Consider the following 27,463-nt stretch of genomic DNA (forward strand, 5'->3'; position numbering starts at 1 on the left):
CCTTTTATTTAACTTGTACCTTGCCCCCCTGATCCGCTCCCTCCGGGGAAGGAATGTCACTGCCTTTAACTATGCAGATGACATTCAGCTTGTCTTCAACCTTGACTCCTCGGACGAAGCGGTTCAGGATTTTTCAGTCTACCCTCTGCCATATTAGTAATTGGATAGGTGCTCACCACCTTAAACTTAATCCCGACAAGACTGAGCTTGTTCTTGACGGAGGCCCATCCAACCCTTGGAATTCCTCTTTTTGGCCCCTCTCCTTTGGCCCCTCTCCTTGCCCCGCGGATAAGGTGAAAAGCCTGGGAGTCTACATCTCCCACGATCTCTCAATGAAGCATCAGGTCAGTGCCACTGTATCCTCCTGCTTTTTCCAGCTAAGGAAGCTCCGGAAAATTGCCCATTTTCTGACCACCGAAGCTCTCACTCTGGCACTGTTGGCATTGGTCATCTCCCGGATTGACTATGCCAACGCCCTGTATGCAGGCATTCCACAATACCAAATTAAAAGATTACAGCTGGTACAGAATCAGGCAGCCCGCCTGATCTACCACCAACCCAAACACCACCATGTCCGCCCCCTGCTTAAAGCCCTCCATTGGCTTCCTGTATCGGAGCGCTGCAAATTTAAACTAGGTTGCCTGACGCATAAATCTCTGGCCGGTATCGGCCCCTCCTTTATTTCCTCTCTTCTATATCCTTATGTTCCCTCCAGGTACCTTCGATCCTCTAACCATGCGCTTCTCCAGATTCCTAGGTTTAAGCGCAAAAAACATGGAGGTCTTCGATTCTCCTTCCTGGCCTCCTCATTCTGGAACTCACTCCCATTAGAACTCAGACTCTCTCCTTCCTATCCCCACTTTAGGTCTCTCCTTAAAACTCACCTCTTCCACTGTATCTATACATAGACACTCTTCTCCTCCCTGCTGTGCCTCCCCCCCAGCGCCAAGAAACCGCCCGGTGTAAGTTGCGCTCTATAAGAATTTTTTACATTACATTACATTACACCAAAAATTGACTGCACATTATAATTGTGAATACTTCAAATTACAGTCCTCAAATAAATGCAAATAAAAGTCGAAAAACATAAGTTATCTCAACTATAAAGACTGCATGAAAAAACAAGAGAATGGCTCCACTGGGAGTGAACTCTTAAGTGGAAAATCTGAGGATAACTGACCTGGGGGCTCATGATTCTCAGTACGATTATCTGTTGACAAGTGTAAATTCCCAGTTTGCGAGCGAACCTTCGACTAGTGGCATACTACCAAGGTGAGTGCACTATAAAAAGAACTGCCTTTCGCAAGGTGCATTTAACTTCCATAGTCCTGAGCCAACCGTTATCAAGCCTACATGGTAAAAGCAGACTGCATTTAAATGTGGCTCTACTGTGATTATTGTGCATGCATTTATTCAGTTAGATTAACCAGTTTGGATGAAGAGCCTGGTCTGTTTTAGAGCCAGCAGGTCCTCCCTTAAAGACAGACGGATCGGAGGTCAGATGCAGTAGAGTAGTTTGCGCCCAATCAAGTACTATCAGGATGAGATGGGTCTTGGAGGAAGTAGCATAGCGGCGGAAATACATAAAGAAGACCGATATACCACAAAAAGAAAAATATATATTCCAAGGAGCTCCAAGGTGATATTCTCCAGGGTTCAAAAGATGTGACACAGAGCGTTTATGACAGTGGATAATATACCAATCCAATGCACACTGCACCAGGCGAATAAGCCTCAAGTCCCCATCTGGTGAAGACTCTGTTGGACCAGGCCCTTTTTGAAGGTTATCCCCAAATGTTTTGCCTTTTGCCTCCTATTTTTACGACCCTTTTTTTGTTGGCTTTTGGACTCTGGGCACTTTGCCACTGCTAATAAGTGCTACAGTGAATATACACTCTGTGCAAATTGTGATTTTGATTAGTTATCCATAATTGGCATGTTTGATTTACTGGTAAGTCATTAGTAAAGTGCACTGTGTGTGCCTAGGACCTGTAAATCAAATGCTACTTGTGGGCCTGCAACAATGGTTGTGCCACACACATAGTAGCCCTGTAAATGTGTCTCAGGCCTGCCAAAGCAGTGTCTATAGTAGAGTTTTAAACTGCCATGTTGGCCTGACCTGTGCACTCACTTGCCACGCCCTAACAGTCCCTTTTACTATGAGCAAGATACCCCTAAGGTGCCTCCATGGGCAGGAGACAGTGTATGTTAAAGGTAGGGCATGTACTGGTGTGTGTTACATGTCCTAATAGTGAAATACTGCCAATTTCGTTTTTCACTATTACAAGGACTAGCTATCCCATGGGCTATCATTGGAACCCTGTAACATTTTACAGGAGCTACTTTCAATTGGGAACAGCTAGAGATTTGGAGTTTGGGCTCTCTGAGCTCAGGGTTTAATAACACATCTTTTAGTAAAGGTGTTTTTTAAATTTTGTGCTGAAATGCCACTTTTAGAGAGTAGGAATATTCTCGTTTTACCATCCTTGTGCCTTTGCCTGGCTGTGGAATCAATGCCTGGTTTAGACTTACAGGGGCCTGTTTGTGCATTCACTCTAGACAGTCAAACAAAGGGAGTGGAGGTGTGCCCTGCATTTGCTGATGGCCCATCGCCAGGCTGATGGAGAGTGTTGGGAGGAGCTGTCACCTGAACCTGAATAGGGCTGTGCCCATCCTCTAACAATGCTTTCTCCAACCCTTGGAGTGTGGCTGGAGTCAAGGCAGGATCTGTGAACTACAAAGACTTTCCTTTGAAATATACCTACTTCAAAGGCCTAAAGGGGTATCTATATTGGACCTATAACACCACATCTTTAGAACACTTCTGGATCAAAAGGAGACTCTGCCAAGAGGAAGAGCTGTAGAGCTGTTAAGAGGTGTACTGCCCCTTTGCTGTGTTACTTTGCTGGATTGCCCTGCAGTTGCTGCTTCTGTCTTGGAGAGACTAAGGACTGGACTTTTTCTTTGGTATGCTTCTTGAGAAGATTCTCCAAAGGCTTGTGTGTGCTTGCCTACTGTTAAGAAGCCTCAGAGTCGTCAAAGACTTAATTTGTAGCTGCTGAACTCCTCTTCTTTGAGTTCGGACCTTCAAATGATGCTAATTCCAGTACTGGGTCCTTGGAGTTGAATTCTGCTGTAAGAAGAGCTGAAAATCCACGCATTAATCTTCAGCCCTGTTTTTCCTGCTGCAAGCTTGCAGTGCGGCTGAAAAACCAACCCATCGCCACAGAGCGGCAGAAAAGATCAGCGCAGTGCCGGTTTGCGGCCAGAAGAACCCCCACAACCCGAATCCAGTGCACGGTCTCTGACGTGCAAGACCCCCGCTTAGTCTGACACAGGCCCTGCAGTGCGGCTGAAGGAATCTACGCATCACCTGTTCGCGGCTGGAAGAATAAAAGCAGCGCCTATTTCGCCGCCACATCGATGCTGGGCTTCAGTAAGGAACAGAGGCAGCAGGTCTTGAGAAATCAATGCATCACCCTCCAACCCCCGGAGTAAAAAACAGACATATCACCTCCTCCCCCAGTAAGGAACCAACGCATCACCTCTCCTGGAGCAAAGACCAGACGCATCACCTTCCTTGCATGTAAGGAACCCACCCACAGCTCTGCTTTCCGGCTCCTCAACTCCCCGCGTCTGTTTTTGTCCTGGGATTATGAGGCATCCAAGGTACTTTGCACAAAAAATTATGCATCCATACTATCAGGGGTCTCCAACCATTTCTGTACGGAGAGCTACTTATGTTCAATGAATCACATTGAGAGCTTCTAATATTATCAGTGCTGTATAATCCCACTACCCTGACTGGAAGCAAGGGTCCCTACTGGACAGGGTGCAAGCTACTGCCCGCAGTTCTAACAATCTCAGATAAGCTCTTGATGGAACTTTGGTGCATTCCTTCATGTAATTTAAGGTAGAGGCATCTTGAAATGCAACACGGTCTTTTAGCACAATATTCAGAATCGAGCTACCTTGTTTAAGGCTTTAAACTGTTCAAGACTATTTGTATTACATCCACTCAACAGCATAGAACATGGGGAAAGTAACATGTTCATAGACTTTCTTGTTTACAGTCTTTGCTTAGGAGTCAGACGGCTGTTGGCCTAACCTGTTCCAGGAAGGTCCCCTTTGCCGGTGCGTCCAACTTTGATGCAGCTGATGGTATGTCCAGAGGGGGGTTTTAAGCATTTGTTGGAATTGTGATACCCCCTTTTCTCAGAAGTTTCACAAAGCTTGAAGATTTCTTCCACTCTTCCAGTCCTACAACTTTCTAAGTCTCAGATTTTATCGTTTGCATCTCTTTTCTCTTATGACATCCGAAAGCATCTGTCTGGAGAAGGAAATGTTACTTACCTGGGATTCTAGGGCCATATTATCAAGAAAGGGCGATACATTATCGCCGCTTTTATCGGCAGGAAACTGCTGCTAAAGCGGCGATAATGGGCTTGATCATATGCCCTTGTGAATTCCCATAGAAGCCCAGGTTCTGGTGTATCGCCCTTTCTTGATAATATGGCCCCTAGTTCTTTATTATGGCTATTCTCGCGTAATTCATAAACAGAAGAATATTCTTGAGTATGTACACCATTCCTGAAACACTTTTCCTATAAAAAGCATTACAGGGAAAAAAAATCTGTCTGTAACAGGCATGACTTTCTAACCATTGATTTTACTTGTAGAACATTAATCGATTCGCAAACTGAGTAGAGTACATTTGACAGAAAAAGTATTCACCCTTTTTCAAAGACAACCTAAAGAAGAGAACATTTCGTTTTTAATACAAATCACAGTGCCAAAATGTAATTGCAACTGCAACAATTATCACACACTGTAGAAGCTAAAAGGCTTGTGTTTGTGGCCTTCTGTAATCTTTGTACATTGGATGGTATTTTTCAAAGGATGTTTATAGTACAAGGGATTGGATATCAGCAGACCCAATCACAGATATGAGAAGACCGAAGATTTAGTGGATGCAGCAGCGATATGGAAAATTATATGCAAAATAAAACACGGACTTTCAATGCTGCCCACTGAATCTCAGCTATTCAATGGCTTCTGGCAACGTTTCTTCCAAGCCTTGCTTCCTGCAGTTCGTGAGTGTAAATTGGAGGATAACACTGAAAAGAGGAAGACGAACAAAGCAGGAGTGAGCTTTTCCTGCTCGAACAGCTGTTGCCAACAGGGCTATGACCCCCACCCTCCTCTGCTAGTGACATGAAGCAGGCAGAAAATACTGAGGCTTAAAGAGGGCCAAATCATAAGTGAAGCTGAGCAATGAGCGAACCACATCATCGGGAAGCTTGGCAATTTTCGAAAGAGCAGGACTCACAACCTAGTCATCATGCATGTCTCTGGTGACAGACTTTTTAGACTCTCACTGCTTGCTTCTCCATGCATACACTCCTGTCGAAAACAAGCAAAGTGCTATGAGTGAGGACTGTACCTATTGGGCCGTCTGATCCAAACTGCGACTCACATTTATAAGCAGCAGTGCATACGGTGGGCTAAGCCATTGCTCGTCAATTATTAGATAATGATGCCAGACCAAAGTGTACAAAATGTCAATTAGGATGCTATTTCCAGTACAGGCTGAGCAGTGAGACAGAGTTGGCAATTTGCAAAAGGGGGAAGTTGGGCAGATTATAAACTGTACGGGCCATGCACTGCTTTTTTCCACAGCTTATAGCAGTTCAAGTCCTTACATACCATGGCAGTTGGAACCACAAAAGATTAGGAGTGTTAAAAGGAAAGCATCACAGATGGCTGTGAAAGATCTTCCTGCCCATAATCAAGATATTTACCATTATATTTACATAGTCTGGCTGCATTCAAGAGACTTGCAAATGAATATTAAAAGGATAAGGACGCAAAGTCGCATATGCCTTGGGGAAATAATGTTTGTAGAAAAGTCTTACCTTTAAGTCTAGATGAACAACATTATTTTTGTGCAAAAAGGAAATTCCTTCCAAGATCTGTCCCATCAGTCTTTGAACATCTTTTTCCTTAAAGGCTTCTTCTCTTTCCGCAATACACTGGTCGAAAATTTCACCTCCAGCAGCACTATTGGAAAAAATCCATAGTATGTTAGCAATGAACATGCAAATGGATTGAAATATGTGCTAGAACATATCAGAGAGCTTCAACGTTTTATTTGGCTGTATTCATAAAAACATAATATAAAGTAGTACTGCTTTTGAAAGCATTTATTATGTCTTTTCAAATACAGGCTTAAAGTGTCAACACATCGTAGCATCTTAAATGCAACAAAAACATAATTGGCAAAGCCCATAGGTCTCGCTTTTTGGTTTATTCAGTGCTTCTTGTATGTGCAATTCAGCATGGCAAAAAAGAAAAAAAAAGGGTTATCACCGGTAATGGAAAAGAGATAAGGCCAAGTAGGATGGGAAGAAGAAACAAAAGATGAGCTTTGGGGAGAAAGCAGCAAGAGATCACCTGGGGAGGAAAACACAGACACCCATGGAGTGATGAAAAAAAGAAGTTGATGTGTAACTGTGCAAGGATGCAAACTATCCAATCAAAGTTACAGTAACAATATACTCCAGAGAATGGGCAAACAGAAGGAGAGTCATCAAATAAAATACAAGCCAAAGAGACCGACAGAAAGCCAACCACTTGAGCAATGTCTCCTCGGCAACCTAAAAGCTATATGTAGGACAGACCTAAAAAGGGGTATTGTTTTTCCCTAAACCAATTCAACGATAATATTTTATCTAATTGTCAATTCAGCTTGTCGATAAACAGAAATCCTGATTAAAATGAGTCTTAAAGCAAGCTAAATACATTTTTGCATTAAGAGATCACTGATCATCCAGGTATTGTGCATTCAACTGCAAAATTAATCATCAACACTGAAGACCCCCGTTTTCAGCCCTCCTCATTCGACAGTACACTGTTTACAATACAGATCAGCACACAAAATGGCCTCAAAAACAAGGGCGCGGGAATTTTTCGAAGACCTTCATGTACAAGTTTAAATCCATCCACCACTACTCTCTCAATGGAATGTGAATATGAGAGTTGCTTTTTTTTAATCCGGTAAATCAGAACAAAAAGTTATCACATGACAGCAGATTTCTTTGAGATCGACAATGCTTTAGTGTTGGATTGCTTTTGAAGAGTCTCAGATATGAAAACACTGGATTTTTCCATTAAGCTATTTATGCTGAAGTTGGTATCATTTAATGTAAATAGGGTAACAAAAGCTTGGCTAGATTTGCATATTTTCTCTAATTACAGTGTAAACTCTGGTGAAATGGCGTAAGGAATATGAAAATAATGTTGTGGATTTTAAACCTCCTAAGCCAAAGCATTGATTGCCTCCTTTTGTTAAACTATATAGGCCAGTACCTTCCCCTGCAATTTTAATGAAGGTTCTCAGAGTTACGCAAACGCCTACTTAAGATAGTTTATTTGGGGCATCAAGGCATGCACGGGATGCTGGGGACGGATCGGAGGACATTTTGAATTCCAGGGACTTGTCAAATATTTCAAATTCTTTGCTGCTTTGTTTTATATATGTGTTGGAATTAGGTGCCACACAGGCTATTATGATGTATATAATGCTTCTCTCTGTACTGACATAGAACAGCAGAACTGTCCTGCTCGAGGAAAATCAAGATGTTATTAAAGACAGAGGTCGCTTGGAGCGCACACTGGAGATGCCGCAACGCTCGGCTTGGGCTATACGCCAGGACTCGAGATCTAATTTATTGTAGAAGTAGAAATTCTATTTCTACGCTTAAATTTACGGCTGAAAAAGCAGGCCCCGATTACATGCGTTTTGAAACTCGTATCTAACCAATCTAGGGAAACAACCATATCTGGCACTCATGACATACATTTATGGCCTGAAGAAATCCCAATGCTTTGGGACAAAACGCATTTGCTGTGTCCGTGTCCATTTTTCAAAATTTAAGCAAGAAATAAAGAATTGACGTTTTTACTACATCTGTTCTATGAAATTTTTATTTACGAATTCAAGTTTTATGCAACTCTAATCCGACACTCAGTGTGATATTAGGCCTCTTTGCCCAAGTATTAGTGTGAGAGTGCTTCTCCATCCTGTTGTGTTATTGGCGAAGTTCAGATTACTCCTCCCATTCTCACATTCATGAGCCAGATTTTGTCACGCTTTCTTTTTGGGAGAGTTTGATCAGATGATAAGTTCAATTAATTGTTATTTGGCAATCATTATATGTTCTTGAAAGCTCTAATTAAAGGAAGCTTCTATAAGTTATTCTATGTTCTTTTCTTTCAGATTTGCATCGAAGTCTTGCGGTGCTGAAATTCAAAGGAGTACATTGGAAGCAACTTTTTATTAACAGTTTCCCCAAGCAAAACATGGCACTGGCATTTGAGAAGGATCCAAAGATATGAAGGGCATGGCACTTCATAGCCTGTTCAGAGTGCACCATAAGGAAAACACCAATAACAAACAAAAGTATTAGAGCATTTTGTTTTAGTCATTAAAGCACTGTAAAAGGCTGACTTGGTGACACCAAGCTTAAACCAGTGGATCATCAATCTTGATTACATTCACTAAATTGCGTACATTATGAAAAATAGAGCTTTCTTCTGGCCCAATACCACCCAACCATTCTTCTCAACAGCATAACAACATCACCTATTAACTTATCCCATGGTGTTGATTTAAGTGATAAGCATATCCAGTTGTTCATTCTGGTTTCCTACAGTAGGGATCCACTTTACATGTATAAATGCCCAACCTCCTGGCACGAGTTATTTCAAGGGGTGCTGCTGTCATCTGTTACCAATTTTAGAAGAAACTTGTACAATTCTGCCATGTGCGAAAAACCCAGCACTCCTACACTGATGTTTTGGCAACCCGTACCCTCAGTCTCTGCCCACCTGGGTCACATACATAGGGCGCAGACCACGATTACTGCACCCTATTACGATTAATGTGCTGCGCCCATTGCAGCCTGAAACTTGTGCTGCTCTGGGTGCAGCACATTCAGTGAAATACAGAGCGATCGCTTCAAACCGTTTCGTGCTCCTCTGTAAAGGCTGCAACACGCCTGCATGTTAAATAGGGGACTGGGGGCTCATGGGACCTCCACGGCTCTTTCCAGTGGGTTTCCTCAGCGGGCACAATAACAGTGTGCCACCTTTCTGTGGAGTAATGTCAGTGCACCCCCTAAGGGAATGTTTACCACTAACTCCGTGTTCCGAATACGGTGCTGGGAAAGTGGATCCCTCATGTGCATGTAACCACGCCCTCTAGGCAATGAGGGGTTGTCCTCACAATAGCTGGTGTGCTATGTGTGCCTCAGAACTATTACTTTTACAGAAGAGGTTGCAAAAGCATCTGCAGTGCATTCTGTAATACCAAAGTGCCCCTGGGGCACATGAAGCGGGCCCAAAGTACCTCCAGTACTTAGCATAATACGGCCCCTGGAGAATTACTTCATTAAGTGCACTGTCTGTGGTGCTACAATACTTTTCCATGCCATAGCCAATGGTCTTTTGGCAAAGGGCGTGGCAAGACAGGTACATTTGTGCCTAGTACTCACCGTTGACCTCAACAAACACGTTTGGAGCTATGCCCAACTGTAGTGCTAATCAGTAGGCCTGTGATGGTTAGTATGCCATTCCAGTAAAGTTACCTGGAGGGGCAGATCCAGAAAATACGCACAAGATCAGCATTTGTATTCTGAGCATCTCAGATTGACATTGGATACTGAAATGTATAATTAAGTCACTATGTGTTAGATACAGTACAGTATGCTACGCCAGACGTACTAGTTTAACATAGTATTCATAGAGTCCAGTTATCCCAAAGGAGGTTGCCATTATCTGTTCACAAGTTCCTCTCCTAGATCATCGGTCCACCTAAATTTCAATCTAATTAGATCCACCTTGGTTATAGGTCATAATGCTACACACTGGAATGCCACAGCATCCCAGTCATATCCTAGCATCAGCACCGCAGTCAGCACTATACGAGTCTGCTGTATGCACATAGAAATGAGCAGAATCTTGCTAAATGTGTCTTTCAATAAATTACACATTAGGAATTGTCCCGTGGGAAAATGCACTTGTTGTAAAATCCGAAATGCAATTAACGTTTTACCATATAGTAGGTTTCCCAGTTCAAGCGCTTCCATTACTGTCCAACTCCTGACCACAACCTGCCTGGACAGTATAAAAAGCAGTAAAAGTCTATAATGACGGGTCCGGTGCATAGGGCATCCTTTCTGTGACTGTGCATCTATGACCAAAGCCAGCAACGTCTAGTTATCAGTGCAGGGAAATAATCATATCACTTTTGCGGAACAAACAGCTGTGTCATGTCCCCAAATGACATTAGACAAATTTTGCATACAAAGTGTTTCTAGCCAACATGTTTCCCACTATAACTGAGTTGGTAAACAATACAGTTCAAAATCTGGGGCACTTAATCCACCTTCAGTGACAAGAAGCTGAAGTAAGTGCATTAATGTCTTGTTTCCACACTCCCTGCAGATAAGGTTTGCTAGTGCATCACTGATTTTGCTAAAAGAGATTTGGGTAGACAGACTAGAAGGACAGCAAAGAAGTACAGAAGGCAAGAACGGATGATCATTTTGGGTACGACGAGTCTTCCCACAGCTAGCTGTTGTAGGAGTTTTGTTTAACTGGGTGACTCAAGGATTCCTGTCATGGCCATTACTAGATTGTCCACTAGAAGGTCTGCATCTGAGTGGTAGACTTGGACACCCAGCTAACAAAGAGGTGCTTATTCCCAGCTGAAAAGCAACACATGAAGAGGACATTGACTTGTGTGTCTGTGGGTCTGAAGGAAAGTAAGTAAGAATTAGATTAGTAAACTTTTAGACCAAAGACTTACACTGTTCTAGTACTAATAATAGCTGACCTAGGTTACACCCCAAGTTTCTCGAATTGAGTAGGACATTGTCCACATAGAGGGAGATAATGTGAGTGTAGGCACACAATCTTCCTCTATATGGCCCATGATAGTCCACCTCCCACCCTTATGTTTGAATTCTGTCTCCAGTGGCTCCACGGCTAGGGCACACTGGAGAGAGTAAAATTTGCTTAGAGAAACGGGCCACGACACTGATATTATCCATTGAGTTCTAACCTCAGATGTATCGGACTGTTTTACTCTCAGCAGACATCTCAATAGCTCTACGGGGAAGCCCCTCTCCTCTGGTAACACATAAATACTCGCAGTTCAGGCTGTCAAATATGTTCTCCATCTTCAAGGAAGCCACGTCTGTTGGTGTTTCATAAGGAAGATATTCCCTCAGAATATGTATGAGCGATCTAATATTTGCTGCTGAGCACTCGACAGTTTGAATCTGATTTATCTACATAAACCAGTTGATGTATTTTGCCCAGGATGGCCAGATACACTGAAGGCAGTGTAAAACTCGTGAGGGACACTATCACATCTGGGTGTTTTACCAAACGCCAGGCCTCCTGCTGCTCACTTGACCTCTTCAGTTGTGAGGGGAGCAAAGAGCACCTCCGCCTGAATAGGAGGGAGCTTATGCACGTCTAGAATACTCGCATATGCTAGAAGATGTGTCCTCTAGTGGGTGGGAGGGGCAATGTAAAGTTGTTCATAACATGCCAACTTTTCATAGTAAATCTCCATTAGTGTTTGACCACTGATCATAGTGGTCCTAAGTGCAGTAATGGGGAAGTGAGTGGCATGTGTAAGAGCCAATCAGGCCCAAACATTGCCCGACTTGTCCCCTTCTTTATGCTGCCTACCTATGTGCTCTCTGTAATCAACCAGCGCAAGCCTGTCCACTTGTTCTTCGTCAACAAATTCTTTGCCATGTTTCCTCCTCCCATCTCTACTTTCCACTTCTCAAAACTCACCTTTAGTCTCTTCACCTCCACACTAAAGGTTGATGTAACCCCCAGTGTTGTCACCCATCTAACAATGGATGAAGACTACAAATGTGTTGCAGAAATCTCAAATTACTCGGTTTCACCAATGTCATGTCACTGTAGGCACAGGATAAGCACAAAGTATAGAAACGTTCCCTTCTCCTTGTCTAGTGCACATTGAGGCTCCTCCAAACTTGGACAGGTAAATTTCAAGCAAGCATGCTAAATCTATACAATGCCTCACAAGGTATGAATAAAGAATACTCATACAGTGTCTGTGTCCAATCACAGACCTGAGATCTCTGTGCCAGTCCGGTATGCTAACAGTTATGTGCATGCATGCATCATCAACAGAATTTCAAGAGGGCTAGCCAATGCTACTAACTTTGCACGGTAAATAAGCATGGGCAAACCAGTGGGCGTTTGAAGCCTGGCTACAACAAATATGGCCTTCCATGTGGAGTGTGGAGATGGGGGAACAAAGATCGGTGGGAGAGCACCGGTATATAGTCATGCAACGCTAGGGCTTACTGAGAGCAGGAAAGGGCTGGGTACGAAACAAAGCTAAAGAAAAAGAGAAAGAGAAAGAAAGAGATGGAGATAGAGAGACCCCACAACTCATCCTTTGAAGATACAATTAAACCAACATGGTCTTCTGGGTGAGGAGAAAACTCACTGACTGACGATCAGGGGGCAAGTAGTAAGGTTTGTCCATAAAAGTGGATTAAGACAAACCTCAAATACTCTTGAAGGTTGGATGTGTGATGTGGTTGCAAATTAAGCAACCCAAATAAGTCTGTTTTTTAAACAAAAAGTGAACTTATTGTGAAATATTATTCAGTATCATCTCATACTAGCTACAAAGGTAACAAAGGGCCAAATCATACTCAATTGTACACACAAAGAACAAGAGAAATCATCTGAACTCCTTGAAGGCCAAGCTGAGCATAAAGAGTATCAATTTAAGCTCCAGAAGACTGATAAGATGGGTCATGTCTTGACAATCTACAGGCTGCAGCTCAACAATAAATCCCCCAGCCTTCTTGAGAAGCAGCTATGGGGACTGTGGTCTTGGAAGGGAAAGGCTAAAATGGAAATCCCTTCCAAAGTTGGATTCCTGAGTCCATCAAAGAATAAAGCCTACAAAGGAAAGTGATGCCTTTGTTCCAGACTACGGCAATCAGTGGTCATTTGGTTGGGCAGCATCTGCGATGGCCATTCTCATTTACTGGTCTCATAACTCATCCCATCAACGATCAATCATCATGCAAAGCATGCAATGCAGAATACCTTAAATGTGCAATCAGAGCTACAGATTTGAAACTAGCTAAGGGAGTAAGCTACAAAAGAAGCCTGACCCACTAATGTCGCCCTGGTGTCAGAGTCACTTACTCCATCATATTTCTCACATAAATCCATACCCTCCACTCTTTGATACTTCAAACCATAATCACTACATCAGAAGAAACGTCTACACTCATACAGTATCACTCTCACCCCATCCACATTTCTTACAAGGTTCCAATGTCTAAATGCATCCTCACTAAACAGAACTCACAACCCTCTCTCCCACCCTGCCTCTTCTCCTCGAACACCATTCGCACAGTACACACACTTTTACCTCATCAAACCCTCCAACACCCTGGAACTCCACAACACAATCACACACACACATGCCTCTCATCAATTGCTGAATTGACCGCCCTAAAGCTAGCTTGTGTTCCTTCTCCAGCTCTTATAAACACACACCCACTCCATCTACCTTTAATAAATGTAAAAGATATAAGAATACACTAAGGGTCACATGCACCAAGCTAGGCAATTGAGATTCCTTAACAGCAATTAAGGAATCGCTATTAAGGAATCACAATTGCCTATACATGTAGGTTTTGCAAAAATATTTGTGATTCCTACACATTCCTTAATTGCAAATCGCTAATTGAGATTCGTAATTAAGGAATGCCATCCCATTCATTCCTATGGTCCTCTAGGGAAGCCATTCGCAATTTGCGAGTACTAAATAGGAACTCTTTGAAGGGTGCTAGGGGGCCTTAAAGGCCACCCTGATGCACCCCCAAATGTGGCATGTATGCTCATGTGGCGCACACATATGCCCTAACATGGCACTTTGAAAAATGCACTTTTGTGCATTTTTCAAAGTTTTTGCAAATTACCATCAACTTGCAGTTGATGGTAATTAGCATTTCCTAAATGCGAAGTCGCATGTAGGAAAGGCTTTGATGCATCCCAAATAGGGAATCACAATTTGTGATTACCTAAAAGCATTCGCAATTTAGGTAATCGCAAAATTTGTGATTACCTATATTGTGAATGGGTTTTGGGTTGATGCATCCCAATTGCCTAAATACTGGTCGCAAAGGGGCCGATTCTGCCAATCGCCCCGTTTTGCGATCGCAATTTAGGTTGATGCATGTGCTCCAAACAATTTCAATCCAAGCTTCCCCTTTGTTAGAACAGAAAAAGACACAACCAAAAATCAACACAAGACAAATCAGAATGAGCCATACCTCAAGTGTCACATCCACAAACAGGGTCCCCAAATACCCCACTAAATCATTTAAACCAGTCTGAAGAGGATCACAAAAGACAGGAAAGCAGACACAGCAACACCTTCAGTTCTACCTTTCTGACCAACTAATACGCAAGAGGAAATAAGCCAACTCAATAACAGTAACAGACCAACAACAAGCTCAACACACAATACCAACAGTGATGGGCCCTAAAACACTCTACCACAAAAGTAAGACACACCATCTAACCCATTATGATAAATGCGTAGTCAATAAACATAAACAAATACAACATATTTGATCTACTATTGATCTGCAATTGGAGCGGAACCTGGACATTTTATTTATCACAGAAGCATGGCTGAGAAAGAAAAGACATGTAGCATGTTGTTGGGGTAGGGGCCGTGCACCCAAATTTAAGATATGGCTCTCCACGATGACAACATGGCAGGAACACCTGCACGCATATGCTGATCTGCTCCCCCCGAAGTCGCGCCCTAAGGAGCTTTGGGCCCCTCTGACCTCGTATCTCCTTTCACTCCCAGAGGCGGTCGAACCCCGAGTGGCCGATGAGGACCCTGTTGACTAGATGTACCCCCATCCCAACACCACCCTTCCCCTCCCCCCACTACCTTGGCCCCTCTACTCTCCTCCTCCCTTCTTTGTCCTACTGGGCGCTGCCCCCCCCCCAAGCACGTAGCTGCGCATCTCATACAGGTTGGAATCACATTGAGAATCTGAACACACACGGGTAGGTCACTACTTCAGAAGTAACACCCAGCCCCTCCTTGCCCCCCCCCCATTCCGCACAACGCTGCCTTGCGGTAGTTAACCCCTCTTACAGATGCTGCCATACCGAAATACCCACGCCATGGTGAGAGTCACCGAGGTCATGACCTATACATCCTGTACAGGACAGGGCTTGCTCCCCCCCCCCCCCCACCTTCCTCCGCCTGACTGACGGATCTGCACCTAGATCCACGTACTTCTTCCGCACTGTTTAGAGCATCAATGTTGGGACTGTTATCTTTGTTGATAGTTCGTATGCATTATCAAAAAAACAAACCCTCATACCGTATTGCTGTTTTTTGTACATGGCCAGTTTGTCACATTGCTGTCCCACTGAGACATGATTGGACTACTCCTCCCAAAATGGCCGGCATGGAGGGTAGATGGGGATTTGCTGTGGATATATTCTGCCTTGCTTCATCGTTACTGTTTTCATGACCCCATTCGCCTCTATGTCAAAGTGCATATGTAACGCTGCCGGCCTGCGCAGGACAGGTTGTAGGCCATTGGCTGTGTACAATCTATTGCTCATCAATAAAGGTTTTAAAAAAAAAAAAAAAAAAAAAAAAAAAAAAAGCATGGCTGAGAAAGGATATGTCACTAATACTTCATCAATTTATCCTACCTTGATATTGCATCATCACCCACAACCGGCAAACGAAAGAGGCGGTGGACTGGCAACTTTTTTCAAGAATTCATAATACTCGAAAAAAGTTCCCATACAAGGTTGTGACACAATCTCAGTGCCACTGTGGCCTGCAAATTTCTCCTGCTCTACAGACCATCACCAAACAATGAAACATTTACAGATGACCTTTTGGATGCAATATCGAACATATCAAATAAATACCAGCTGGATGTATTCCATGCATCATCGGTGATCTAAACATTTGATCTGACAAACCTAACATGCCTCAACTAAATGTTATCCTAACAGGCATAGGTGCTCACAGATTGACTCCATTCCTACCAACAAGATGGTAATATCTTGGGTATCGTCTTTTGTAATCCTGTCTGGTCACAAGGACCAATCACGGTATACTTCACAAGGACCAATCACGGTATACTATCCTTTTTCGTAATTTATGGCTTGTGGATTCTTCCTACAGACTATGTAACAACTATGTAACAACCTGAGCATGAAGGACCTTGAAACTCAGTTAACCGTAAACGCAGACTTTGTAACACACTCAATTTTTGGATTGTGCTTTACGAATGGCTGACCTCAGCTTTCAACATACTAATTTCCCAAAATAATGTCAAAGCAAGGCATCAGTAAAAAAAATCTGCTTGGATAAAATAAATAAAATGAAAAATCTCAACACTTCAAAGGATATGGTGGTATAAATGAAAAAACCCTCACGACAAGACGTGTACAGAGGCAACAGAATTTACAAATCACTCTAAAGAATCCCACTACTCAAACAGGATCCAGAGTGTTAGATTTTCACAATCTAAAAAACAGTAAGGCTGCCACCCCAAATTAAGATTCCTGCAATAAGCTTGTGATAGTACATAAACAAAGCAGACATGTTGGACTCCTATCTAGCACTTCAGAAAATTAACTGCAGCACAAGTTCACTACTACTAACACCACCAAAGAAAATGTACACACCATCCTTTGCATTTTTCCAGAAATCCCAGTGGTTGATTGCTCGGACCTTGCATATAACAAGTGACCCAGCAGGCTATCCATCAGACTCTTGTCTCCCACAAATCTTCTGCAATCAACAACTCCAGTTATCCCGATCAGAAATAAAATTAACTCCTTATCAACAGGGTTTTTCCCAAGGACTTAAAGAAAATATCCATATGCCCCCCAGTTCAAGAAAAACTTAGACTTCGATGATTCAAGCAATTACAGACCAATAGTTAATAGACCTTTCCTTGACAAACAAATAGGAAGAGGTACTTCCCTCTTGATCTCTCAAGACATTGAGGAAATTCATTTACTTCCAGAGCAACAAATATGATTCCGGCATAGAGGAGATACTAATTAAGCTCTAATCACAATTAGCTATAGTATTAGAAGTATCTACAGATTTTTATTGAGGATCTGGGAAAGACCTAATTTTTGGCATTTAAAGCATATTTGGCATCCCAATTACTCGCCTTCAGATAAACTTCACTGGCTTACACTTAACTATAAGAAAGTGATTGAGAGAAGTGAAAAGAACCAGCATTATTCCAAAACTGAAAAAAACCAACAATGGACCCAACGATTGTGAATAATTGTAGACATATTTCAAAACTGCCATAAATCGCTAAATTGCTTGAGCGTGCAATGTTTATTCAGTCATCTCAATGTGTTGAGTCTCATAACTCATTAAATGCCATGCAATCTGGTTTTTGTTCCAGATGAAGCACAGAGACCATGTGGACTGTAGTTTTCGACAATCTTTGTTGGTATGCCAACCAAGGTGCACCGACAGCTTTGATCCTATTGAATCTGTCGAGAGGGTTTGACACTGGCCCACTAGCTATTTTCAGGCCATCTTGAAAAACCGGAAATTAACTCTGTGGTATTTTCTTGCCATTTCAATTTTACACACTGAAGAATATTTTACATTTATTCTTAATTTCTCACAAAATTAAAAGTCTAAATGGCGTTCATTGCAGCTAAACTGGATTATTATAACACCATTTACTGTTGATTAACATCAAAGGCTTTAAAGAAGCTTCAGCAAAATTAAGCAGCAAGGCTTGCATTGAATCAAAAGAGATAGGACTATTTATATTTCCTTAGCTCCCTGCAAAGCAGAGATATATACTTTAATCTCGCTGCTAGGTAAACAAAGTACTTTTAGATCTGCGCCAACAGTCTTTTTCTGAGAAGTTCAGTCTTTACAAATCAATATGTTGCTTACGGTCTGCAAATGCCTTTTCTGACATTTTCTAAATTCCTCCGGGCTACTTTTGAAGGCAGAGCCTTTTCAGTCGCAGAAGCTAGTCTTTAGAACTCTCATCCATTCTCTTTTGGTTAAGAAGTATTTTATTGAAATTTGGAAAACTGTTGAAAACCGAGCAGGTCACTATGCAGTCTGTCTCTATACTGCGGTTCCCTAGGTAGAGTCAGGTGTAGGTTTGTGTTTTATAAATATTTTTTATTTTATTTTTTAAATTGGAACAATTTCACCTTGTTGACAAAATTGTGCAGCCTAACAGCTACTTATAGATCTCTCAGTAGCTTTCGACACTCTCCGGCTCAAACAAATTGGTATAAAGGACACCATTCTCACCTGGATTTCATCTTACCTACACCACACAATACAGTTCACACCCACCTTTTGTCATCAAAGCCCTACAACAAAAACATCTTTTCAACATTTATATGAAACGCCACCAGAAGTAATCAATAGTTTTGAAACAATCTGCTGTAATTATGCAGTTGACATTCAAATAATTCTAAACCTTGAAACCATCAAGGCGTTAACAGTATCGAAACTCATGAACTGCCTCATAACAATAGACCAATGGATGACCAGAAAGCATCTCAAATATAATGCCTTATGTAGAAAATTGGGTTACTGGTTGAAGGGGGGAGAAATCCTACTCAGGCAGCAGCCACAATTCTTGCCAGCGTGAACCACAAGCAAACAGGCTTACACGGAGAAAGAGTGCTTCTGGCAAAAATCTCCCTGTAGACATTGGAGCACTTCCACCTCAATCCAGGTGACAGTCATGGGAAAGAGGGCCTGCACTTAGTTTTCTCTCGGTGGATATTGTAGAACAGCTGCACTATGAAGCTGTACTTGGGATTGGGCTGGGCACTGGCAGTCATAGCCCGTGGTGCAGAATTCCATATTTCAGGTGGAGATCCTCACATCAGCTATCAGACAGCAGGGCCTCAGCTGCAAACAAAGGCAGGTTCGCAATATATAGAGGACACCCCCCTCTTCAAGATAACAGCAACACACACTTTTCACCCAGCCCTTTGAGTCTTGTCCAGACTTGTTAAAGGCAGCAAAAACACCTGTTCCTGGTGAATATCTCCAATCCTTTCACTGGTGTTAAAAATTGGGTTTCTGGTTGAATAGGGTATGCACCTAAGTAAGGCGGAACCCACCATTCTAGTCGGGGTCAGTCAGATACACACCTAAGATAACCTGTGCTCACCCCCTGTTCGCTTGGCACTCTGCAGGCATGCTTATCAAAAGACGAAATGTGTAAAGTATTTGTGCAAACTTTCATTACAGTAACACAGTAAATAAACCACAAAAAGACTCCTCACCGGTTTTAGAAAAATAGGGAATATTTATCTGTGTAAAACCAGACCAAAAAGACAAAACATCCAATTATAATTGCATAGGTTATCACGGCTCATGCATAAGCACTGACAATCAAAGTGCTCAGAAAGATGCGGGCGCTCCCCTTAAGGGAATTACGACAATGTCTCTTCTCTGGAGTGCTGAAAGAGCACTCGCAAGTGTAATTTGATGCGATATTCCGACAGGAATAGGCTATAGGGAATCTGATCTCCCCTGACCTACTGGCTTATGCCCCCTCTGGACTGGGAAGTCAATGCGGGCCAAAAAGCACCCAAACAGGCGGGCCAAAAAGCACCCAAACAGGCAGCCAATAGCTGCAGCACAGGGTTTCGCTGGGTGCACACACACTCCCTGGGGCTGAGAAGTCTGTACCGCTTACCCGCTCACAGTACCTTGTTGGTGTCTGGACTGCCGAAGGGTGATGCCCTTAGTCACAGCGGCTGGCCCATGCATGGCGTGGGGGTGAAGTCTCCTTCGGCGGTTGGGTCAGACACAGTGTAGGGTAGTTTCCTCCGGCAGTTAGACCCTGCCCACGGTTGCCGTCGGAGGTCTTTGTGTTGCTAGGTGATGCTCCAGTTTTCCTTTGAAGTTGGCAAAAGGCAAGGGCACTTCAACATGCACGGATTTCGACTGGCAGGAGCGATTCAACAAACGCAGACTTCGACCAGCAGGAGCATTTAAACACTTGCGGACGGGTCGAATGCTCAGAAGCGCTGGGCATGCGCTGAATTGATAAACCACGAAGAGCCCAACACGTGCTGGCCAGACAAAGTGGGCAAATCACACAGGGAAGTCAGACACACGAGTCCTCGACGTAGCACACTTCTACCGGACTCACAAGAGAGAGTCCTACGGCAGTGGTGCACAGTTTAAATCTTTGATGGCCCCGAGATTTCTAAACAGGGGGCAAACTAACATGCACTTGGAGTTCTTGGTATCAAGAGGATGTAAAGTGCAATTTCAGTTATCCCTCACTGCAGAGGAAGCAGGCCAACACAGAAGAGCACACTGTTAAGTGGCCGTGCCTCCTAGAAGCACAGCTCCTCTTAGTTGAAGAGTGAACTCAGGACCCCCAAAGTGAACTAAAGTAGGATGTCAGAGGTTCAGTACTTCTATCAAAATGTGTTTTTGAAGTGTGGGGACATTAAAGAGGCCTTAGAATCTAATAGGATGCCATCCCATCCTTCCCAGGCTCCAGATGGTGCTTTTTGTGCAGGGACAGGCACAGCCTTATTTGTATTTGTATCTGGGTATTATATCGCGCCAACTCACCGACAGGTCTCAAAGCGCTTCTGACCAAGTACAGCAACAAGAAACAAGAAGGGAAAATATGGAATATCAGCCAATCTTACGGGGATGTGAACGCGTCCTTGAAAAGTAAGGTCTTCAGGGATTTCCTAAAGCGGAGAAGATTGGGTTCTCTACGAAGCACCTCCGGCAGCTTGTTCCAGATGGAGGGAGCTTGGACTGAAAAGGATCTACCTCCTTTAGTTGCCAGTTTAAAGCGTGGGCAGGATAGCAGAAAGGAGTTGGAGGATCGCAGGGCGCGTCTAGGTTCATACACTTCCAGCCTATCTTTTATATAGGCTGGGGCCTGTCCATGAATTGCTTTGTGACAAATGCACATGCTCTTAAATTCGACTCTCTGCTTCATAGGGGGCCAATGTAATCTATAAAGCAGGGGGGAGGCATGGGTCCGCCTAGGAACTCCGAATATTAGGCGGGCTGCGTCATTCAAGATAACTTGAAGACGATTTATGGAATTTTTTGGGAGACCTAGGTATAACGCGTTACCGTAGTCGATTCTGGACACTATTGTGGCTGAAACAATAGTTCGGAGCATATTCATTGAGAGTAGGGGGCCGAGCTTACGTAGCTGCCTAATCAGGTTGGTACAGGAGCCAACCACAGCGGACACTTGGTTGGTCATTGAGAGTTCCTGATCGATTTTCATACCGAGGCTCTTTACACTAGGGCACGGTTTTGGGGTAGGTCCAAGTTCCTGTGGCCAGAACAGATCGTTCCAGGGGGAAGTAGAGGTTGCGACTACGAGGACTTCCGTTTTGTCTGGATTGATTTTTAATAAGTTGGACGACATCCAATTTACCGTGAACCGTAGTATATTTTGGGCCATGGACTGAGCCGATGTTGTGTTGTCGATACTCAGCAGCAGCTGGGTATCATCGGCATAGTTAAAAACTTTACAGCCCATGTTTGCCAGGGATTCTATCAAAGGCTGTAAGTACAGATTAAATAAAAGTGGAGAAAGCGCGGACCCTTGCGGGACTCCACAAACTAAGGCGCCCACGTCGGAGACCTGATCTGCTAGCTGGATCCTCTGCGTCCTCCCCGATAAGAAGGCCGTTAGCCATTGGAGAGCTAGTTCTCTTATCCCGGACCTGGCTAGTCTGTCCAGAAGCAGTGCATGGCTGACAGTATCAGGTGCAGGTGGCAGTCCCTCCCTCCTAATATACCTCAGGAAGGCCCATCAGCCTGGTGATGGGCTACCAGGATGCAAATAGCACATCCCAGCTTCCGTTGTGTGTCTGTCTAGAGGGACTGCACAAAGCCCAGCTATCACCCTGGCCCAGCCATGTATTTAGAGACAGGTAGAGGCACAGGATGGTTAAAGTAATAAATGCCAACTTGCTAAAAGATATAAAGAAGGGGGGTTTGGCCCTGTGGGAAAGAGGGTAGGTTGGGCCTTTAAGTAATGCAACAGGGGATTTTACCTATACCTCTAGTACTGATTGAAAAAACAATTAATGCATAAAGAAGGGTAAACCAAAAACATCTTTTAAGTGTAATTTCCCATTGGGGGCAGATGGAAAATTGGTAAACCAAAATGTATTAGTTTGCCCTGACACTTGATTTATGTCATTCTTTTTTTGAGTTTTAGAACTTTTATCATTTCAGATCAGAGAAGGAACATCATCAACTTCACATTAAACCATACATCAATGTTAAAAAACAAAAACAATATATTCAATTAATATGAAACAAATAATCATACAATACAATTGTGCTCTCTAGTTACAAAAAACAAATTATTATGAGGAAAATCATTCAACAGTTGCCAAAGGACAGTACAAGAAAAAACACTGCGGTTGACAAATGAAATTACATTCCAGGGGGTGAACCAATTATGATTGCACCCACATTCTTGTTCCAGTATTTACTATGTTTGGAACTGTTTAACACAGGGAATGTAACGAATGCCGATGGCACAAATCCTTTACTGAATAAATGGATGCCGACGCGTTTCGAGTCACCCTGTATTAGTCACAGGACTCTCATCAGGGCAGGATAAGTCATATCCATAGGAACTGTTTTTAAAAAAAGAAGGGGAAAATATTTTTAGAAATTTGTCCTCTATCCACCCAAAATTGATTTTAAAGAGCGCATCCCATGATGCAGCATACCTTAACCTGATGCGTGTGGGCGGAATTCCGCTCGTACGCTGAGAATTTGTAAAGTGCATGTTACATGACGAGCTGGGCTCGTCATGAGCGTGCGAGGAGGCTACCTCATGACGAGCCCAGCTCGTCATCAGCGTCGAAGGGGTTAAAGGATCAGGAATTTGAGGGTCTTTCTAGAATGTCATCAATTTCCGTGTGTATCAACCTGCAACAGAGCGGAGTAACTTTAAATGTACTGTTTTAAAAGTGTGGGCTCCTGCCACAATTAGAGGCGCCACGTAATCTAATGGATTTACCTGTATTTTATAGGTCTGACGATACATCCATGTAACCTCGAAGGGCGAGTGAATTCTACTTCCCAATGTCGATTATTATTTAGACCCTCAAAATTTTGGTTTACCCTTCTTTATGCATTAATTGTTTTTTCAATCAGTACTAGAGGTATAGGTAAAATCCCCTGTTGCATAACTTTCTAAAAGAGGCATTTTCAGACCTGCAATTTGAAAAAAAAAAACTTTACTAAAAGATGCGTTTTTAAATTGTCCAGAGACACGAAACTCCAATTTTCCATCTGCCCCCAATGGGAAATTACACTTAAAAGATGTTTTAAGGCAGTTCCCATGGTAACCTATAACAGAGATAGGCCTTGCAGTAGTGACAAAATAATTCAGCAGTTTCACTACCAGGACTTGTAAAACTCAGAAGTACATGTCCTACCTTTTAAATACATTGCACCCTGCCCTTGGGGCTGCCTATGGGGCCTACCGTAAAGGTATCTTATATATAATAAAAGGGAAGGTTTGGGCCTGGCAAGTAGGTTAACTTGCCAGATTGAAAAAATGCAGTTTTAAAACTACACACACAGGCTGCATAATGGAAGGCCTGAGCCATGTTTGAAGGGCTTAGTGAGGGACAAAATAAGTGCTGCAGGCCCACTAGCAGAATTTCATATACAGGCCCAGGGTACATCTAGTGAATTTTACTAAGGACTTTTAAGTAAATTAAATATGCTAATTGTGGATAAGTCGATTTTATCATGTTCAAAGTCCAGAGCATATGCAATTTAGCACTGGTTAGCAGGGGTAAAGAGCCCCGAATTCTACAGGCAACAAAAGCAACGTCAGAAAAACAGAAGGACGATGACAAATAAAGTTTAGGGATGATTCTGCAGAAAGGACCAGGTCCAACAACTGGAATCGCACAGAGCTTCCACTGGAATTAGGGTTTTTGGATCACCAGATCTTCCTTGAACTCTTCGTATTTATATTAAAATATAAATTGCTACTACGCTGGTTTTGCATAACTTGTCTTCATCAATCTTACATGGTCTCATTCTCATAAACTGGAAGAGAAAGGGTGGGGAGAGGTTTTCTGAAAACTCGTAACTTGTAGTATTGAGTTTCTTCTTCCTGAGCCAGGTTGTAACGCAGAATGTCAGTACAGAGTAACGTGTACCTCCTTTATCTGTTCTGGAGGACACGATCAGTTGGCACTGTTCATGAGTGACACGGTGTACCTGCCCGTGTCGATACTGTAGTTTAGATGCTTCTAGACCAAGCATGGGAAAATAGGCTCTGTAATCACAGCTACTCTGGAATTTTTACTCGACTCCCGGTATTAGGTAACGGGTTACAATCAATTAAAAAAATAAAGACGGGGTTACAGCTGGTTTTATCTGCTTCATTTGTTATACTCTTTACTAAAAGCAAACGTTTTAAATAACGACTCTCGGATTTCCCTGCTTCATACAATCTATTCTCTAAACCCAGACTTCTCAGTGAAATAATGATACTAGCTTGATACTAATTTTGAGCCCACCACTTTCCAGTGGTGGGCTAAAAATTGCTATTTGTGAGGAAGACTTCCCACTACTGATAATTTCTACTTTCCATGACCATGGAAGTGCCTTCCCAGTGTATTGCTGTGGTTGGAGTGTCTGCCTTTTTGCAGTATTTTCCATGTACTGGTGTTCGGTGTCCTTTTGTAACATGCACACACCACTCTGCCCTTGTAACACACGGTTGCTACCTCTCACATGTTTTTACTTTGATACTTGCACAAGTGTCACCTTGCCTACGTAACGCTTGTTCTTGTGCCGGAGTGTCTAGCACTTATTGCAGTACTATACCTCTAATTATACTCTGTTTTCTCTTATAACTGTACACTTGTCACTTTTCCTCTTGTGCACTTTTAACTACCTCATGTATTTTTGGTTGCTCACAATTTTTACTACCCCAAGTATTTTGTTTGCTCACAATTGTCACTATTACCTTTACTACCTCATGTATTTTTGGTTGCTCACAATTTTTACTACCCCAAGTATTTTGTTTGCTCACAATTGTCACTATTACCTTTACTACCTCATGTATTTTTGGTTGCTCACAATTTTTACTACCTCATGTATTTTGTTTGCTCACAATTGTCACTATTACCTTATGTAAGTAACGTATGTTTTTGCAATCTGTTCTTTTGTAATGTTTCTCATTATGTTTCATTTCTGTTCCTAATGTGAAGCGCTCTGACGCCTTCGGGTAAAGTCCGCGCTATATAAAAATGCATAAATAAATAAATAAATAAATAAAGTGGTAAAAAAAGAACATAGGGTAGGGTGGCATGTGGCGATGTCACACAGCGCTATAAAGCATTAATGCTTCTCTACGGCGGCACCTAATAGCAACATGAATAGGTGTTCAGGATCAGGTCACTTGGCCAACAGTGGATTTAAATCTCTCAAGGGAGATAAAAACATTATTAGAACACTCAGTCACCCAATGCAAGTTCACAGAAATAAGTAATCATTCAAGAACAAACACGTAAATACAGTTACACGAGTTATAGTTCCAGTGCTACAAACAGGCCACCACTGTACTTATTCCCTTGAGCAAAACATACAGCTCACCACGTGCAAACAGAGTGACAAGTAAAACTGGCAGATCGAGCAGTAACTTGCTATGAACTGGCTTGGCAAATGTTTTACAATGAGCTAATGGTACATTATTTGCATCACGAATGGGTATGGTGGTACTTAAAAACAAGCATGAAGTATACTTTCTCCATCGAAATGCCGATACTCTCCTTTTGTGCCATAATAAAACAGGTCACTGTAAAGCCATTTCCAAATGTCACTATGAAAGTTGAATTACTCAAGATGGCATTTAGATGATGTTGAAGTTTCTTACTGCACATTAACAGAACTGGTAGCAAAAAACGTCTATATGTGCAGCGCTAATCAAATATGGTATTATTCGATCCTTAAGCTACCGGTCAAGTGTAAGAGAGTAAGTCAGGCAATTTGCTGATAGTAAGTTAAAAGCTTTTTGCAAATATAAACTCTGAAAGGCCTTCACATGCTGAAACAAACTTTTCGATATATCACTGCCAACACATCAAAATGTCTGCTAAAGAAGGCGCTGCTATTGATATTGCTTGAATGTGCAATTTAATAGTTGTACAATCTCACGTTATTCAAATGACATTAGAACTAGAGTGAAGAAGGTACAGGACAGGTCTAAAATATATCATGACTCGAAATTTTGTGTGAAACAGAAGTAAATACAGGCAGAAGACTGGCAAATCATTAAGCGTGCGGGATAGGTGGTAAAGATGAACTGAAGTTTACAAAAAAAATAAAAAACAGGTTGACATTATGTTGACTAGGGATGCTATGGAGTATAATGTTTATTTGCATCTAGATGATTATTAATTATCTCGTCATGAACCACACACAATGGAATCTATGCAGCAATAACCTAAAGGTGAGAGAAATGGTTCTGATGAGCTACAATTCTCTAATGATAGTCAAAGAGAATGAAGGCATAAGGGTGCTACACAAAAAAGAAAAGTTGATTAGACTTTTTTTTTTAAAGAAAAGAATGTGCGCAATCAATCAATCAATCAATCATAGTATTTTTAAAGCGTGCTACTTACCCGTGAGTGTCTCAAGGCGCTGGGGGTGAGGGGTGCTGCTACTGCACGAAGAGCCAGGTCTTGAGGAGTCTTCTGAAGGCCAGCAGGTTTTGTGTCTGCCGTAGGTGGGTGGGGAGGGTGTTCCAGGTCTTGGCGGTGAGGTGGGAGAAGGATCTGCCGCCAGAGGTCGCTCTTTGGATGCGGGGGACAGCGGCGAGAGCGAGGCCGGCGGTGGGGAGCTGGCGGTTGGAGGTGTAGAAGCGGAGTCATCCGTTGAGGTATGCTGGTCCTGTGTTGTGGAGTACTTTGTGTGCGTGGGTGAGGAGCTTGAAGGTTTTCCTCTTGGTGAAGGGGAGCCAGTGCAGGTCTCTCAGGTGGGGTATGATGTGGCTACGGCAGGGGATGTTGAGGATCAGACGTGCGGAGGCGTTCTGGATGCGTTACAGTCGACTCAGGAGTTTGGCCGAGGCTCCTGCGTAGAGTGTGTTTCCATAGTCCAACATGCTGCTGACGAGGGCCTGGGTGACCATTCTTGTTGCGGTGGGGATCCACTTGTAGATCCTGCGGATCATGCGGAGGGTGTTTAAGCAGGAGGAGGAGACGGCGTTGACTGGTTTAGTCATGGAGAGGGGAGAGTCGAGGATGATCCCTAGGTTGCGTGCGT

At 42.9% G+C, this 27,463-nt stretch overlaps 1 protein-coding gene across 1 annotated transcript in view; it reads right to left on the minus strand.

Annotated features, from left to right (window-relative positions):
• Positions 1-27,463, minus strand: part of STK17A (serine/threonine kinase 17a) — a 252,980-nt gene that overhangs the window by 110,382 nt on the left and 115,135 nt on the right. Inside the window, exon 3 of the mRNA XM_078688192.1 lies at positions 5,916-6,060. Within this exon, the coding sequence (XP_078544318.1) occupies positions 5,916-6,060 (145 nt within the window). The remainder of the gene's footprint in view (positions 1-5,915; positions 6,061-27,463) is intronic.

Source organism: Lissotriton helveticus, chromosome 4_1 (genome assembly GCF_964261635.1).
Source record: "Lissotriton helveticus chromosome 4_1, aLisHel1.1, whole genome shotgun sequence".
Classification (NCBI taxonomy): Eukaryota; Metazoa; Chordata; class Amphibia; order Caudata; family Salamandridae; genus Lissotriton; species Lissotriton helveticus.